This window comes from Eimeria tenella, genomic scaffold, assembly GCF_000499545.2.
Source record: "Eimeria tenella Houghton genomic scaffold, Eth_scaff3639, whole genome shotgun sequence".
Taxonomy (NCBI): domain Eukaryota; phylum Apicomplexa; class Conoidasida; order Eucoccidiorida; family Eimeriidae; genus Eimeria; species Eimeria tenella.
The window spans coordinates 1-2,822 of record NW_013543274.1 but is presented as its reverse complement, the minus strand read 5'-3'; the positions used below and the strand labels follow the sequence as shown (position 1 = coordinate 2,822).

Below are 2,822 nucleotides of genomic sequence, written 5' to 3'. Positions count from 1 at the left end.
GAGGGAGCAGCAGCAGCAGCAGCAGCTGTCGCTGCTGCGGGCTGTGCTGCGCTGCTGTGTGGGGCAGCAGCTGCGGTGTCTCCTTTGCAGCGGCTGCTGGCTGGAGGGACATCTTCTGTCTCTTCGCATGTCCAGAGTCAGCAGCAGCAGCAGCAGCAGCAGCAGCAGCAAGGGGAGGGGGCGGCGGAAGGAGGCGCTGCTGCTGCTGCGGTTTGGGCCCCTGGTGCTGCAGCGGAGCAGCAGCAGCAACAGCAGCAGCAACAGCAGCAGCAACAGCAGCAGCAGCAACAGCAGCAGCAGCACGAGCGGCAGCAGAGTAAGCAAAGTTGTGTCCTTCTCTGTGGCCTGTCTCCGCGTCTCTGCCGTCTGTCTCCTCTTCCCCAGCAGCTGCAGCAGCAGCAGCAGCAGCAGCAGGGACATAACCTTAAGGGCCACGCGCGCAGCAGCAAATGCAATAAAGAATTCTGTTTTCGACACAGCAGCAGCACTTGGCTCCAACCCAAGGGCCCCCAAGGGCATCTCAGAGGGGCCCCCCACTTAAATGGGGGCCCCCTACTTATATGGGGGCCCCCTACTTATATGGGGCCCCCCTGCCTATATGGGGGCCCCCTACCTACATAGGGGGGCCCCGTCCAACAGTGTGAGGCCCCAAACCTACATAGGGGAGTCCGGGGGGCCCCCAAACATAACTGGGGGCCCCCAAACCTAAGTAAGGGGGCCCCCAACCTACAAATGAGGGCCCCCAGCCTGTGAGGATACTCTCGCGTCCCCTAGAAGGGTTCTAGAAGGGGCCCCTACAGGGGCCTCTGGGGGCCCCCTTGGGGGCCCTCCCTTGTGGGGGGGCCCTCTTAGGGGGCCCCCCTATACCCCGGGTACCTGTTTAAAGGGGCCCCCGTCGGGTTGGGGGCCCCTGTGGGCCCCAAAGGCGGTACCCTAGGGGCCCCCATGAGGCCCCTAAAGGGCCCCCAGGGGCCTCTCTGGGGGCCCCTAGGGGGGACCCCAGCAAGCTCTAGAGGCCCAGGGGGGCCCCCAGGGGCCCCCCGAGGCCCAGGGGATCTATTAGAGATCTCCTTTCCGTGTTGCTGTTGCAATACACTGGAAGAAACAGTTTCAATGAGTTTTCCAGCAGCAGCTGCTGCTGCAGCTGCTGCAGCAGCTGCTGCTACATCTGTTGGCTTTAAGCTTATGTTCGTTGGCTAGTTTAGTGCTTTTGGCGCGTCGCTGCTGCTGCTGCTACGGTTGCTGCTGCTGCTGCTACGATTGCTGCTGCTGCTGCCGTTGCTGCTACTTTTGCTGCTGCTGCTGCCGTTGCTGCTGCTGCTGCTGTCCATCTACCTGCTGTGGGTTCTGCATTCCTCCGTAGTGGAGGGCGTCGGAACCTAAAACCCTAAATTAGAGTTTTCCGGCCGCACCCTAGGGTTTGAAGCTCTAAATTAGGGTTTGGGTCAAGACTAGGGCCCCGTGCTCCCTGGAAGCAGGCGGCAGTTGCCAGGGTTTAGGGTCTACGGTTTAGGGTTTACTGAGTGTCACTGATTTGGACTAATACAAACCTCCAAAAGCCATAAAATGTGACAGAATGTAAAGGATAAAGGATAATTATTAATTGAAATTCATTTTGTAATGAGAAAGAAAGGAAAGAGATGAAAGAAATGAGAGAAATGAAAAGGGCCCCCAAGAGAGGCAGCAGCCGGCAGCCCCGAGGCGGGGCATTTGGGGTGTATGTACAGTCGATCTGGTGGCGAGAAGAGGGAAAAGTATTTCTTTTGTTCATTTATTTGTTTAATTTGATTAAAGTGAGCGAAATAACTCCATTTTTGGGGTCTGAGAAGGCGCGTTGTTCCCGGGTGTACGTACACCTCAGCTGCCGCTGCATGCACGCGGGCCGGCGAGAACCCGAGGCTTATGACCCCTCATTTTCTTTCTTTTTTCGTTTTCTTTTCGTTTGTTTCCTTTATTTTTGCGAATTAAAGAAATGGCAAAAGTTGCTTCCGTCGGAATTCCCGTCAAACTGCTCCACGAGGGGCTCGGCCACACCATCACTGTGGAAACCAAGACCGGTACGTACACCCGAGCCTCTCCCTCTTGTCGAATTTCCCTTTCCACGTTTTCTTCTTTCCGCCTTTTCTCCTTGCCTTTCGCCCCCCAGATCCCCGCCGCCCGCTCCTAGGGTTTAGGGTTTAGGGTTTAGGGTTTGTGGGCAGGCTCGCTGTACCGAGGCACTCTCGAAAATGCAGAAGACAATATGAACATGCTCATCCAGGGAGTGACGGTGACCCACAAGGACGGGAAGGTCCTCTCCCTGGAGCAGGTCTACATCCGCGGCAGCCAAGTAGGGTTTAGGGTTTAGGGTTTAGGGTTTAGGGTTTGGGGTTTCCCGGGCGCCTAGTGTCTCCAGCCTTCACAGCTGTTGCCTTCCACTCCAGCCGAGGGTTGATCCCGCCGCACAGCAGCTAGCCTTCCTCGCAGCGCCTGCACCGAGGGTTTAGGGTTTAGGGTTTAGGGTTTAGGGTTTCCCTCCGCTCGCTGGCGCGCTGCGTGCGAAGCTCTCGCGCAGCAGCAAGGCCGTCTGCGGCTCCCCCTCCTGGGCTCCCTCCCGCGCCCGGCGCAGGGCTTAGGGCTCGGGGCTTAGGGTTTAGGGTTTAGGGTTTAGGGTTTGCAGGTGCAAATGGTTATCTTCCCCGACATGCTGCGCCACGCCCCCATGTTCAAACTCGCAGACCGCGGCAAAGGCCGCCGCCCCCTCGGGCTCGTTGGAATGCGCCGCGCGATGAACATGCGCAACGCCCGCGGCCGCGGGGGCCGCGGCCGCGGGCGCGGCTTCT

At 58.8% G+C, this 2,822-nt stretch overlaps 1 protein-coding gene across 1 annotated transcript in view; it reads left to right on the top strand.

The window, feature by feature from the left end:
- Nucleotides 1-2,789, top strand: part of ETH_00036355 (uncharacterized protein) — a gene marked incomplete at both ends in the record, with an annotated part of 3,790 nt that extends 1,001 nt beyond the window's left edge. Inside the window, 4 exons of the mRNA XM_013376524.1 lie at nucleotides 136-316; nucleotides 1,971-2,057; nucleotides 2,202-2,329; nucleotides 2,660-2,789. Coding sequence (XP_013231978.1) covers nucleotides 136-316; nucleotides 1,971-2,057; nucleotides 2,202-2,329; nucleotides 2,660-2,789 — 526 coding nt within the window. The remainder of the gene's footprint in view (nucleotides 1-135; nucleotides 317-1,970; nucleotides 2,058-2,201; nucleotides 2,330-2,659) is intronic.
- Nucleotides 2,790-2,822: the final 33 nt, after the last annotated feature.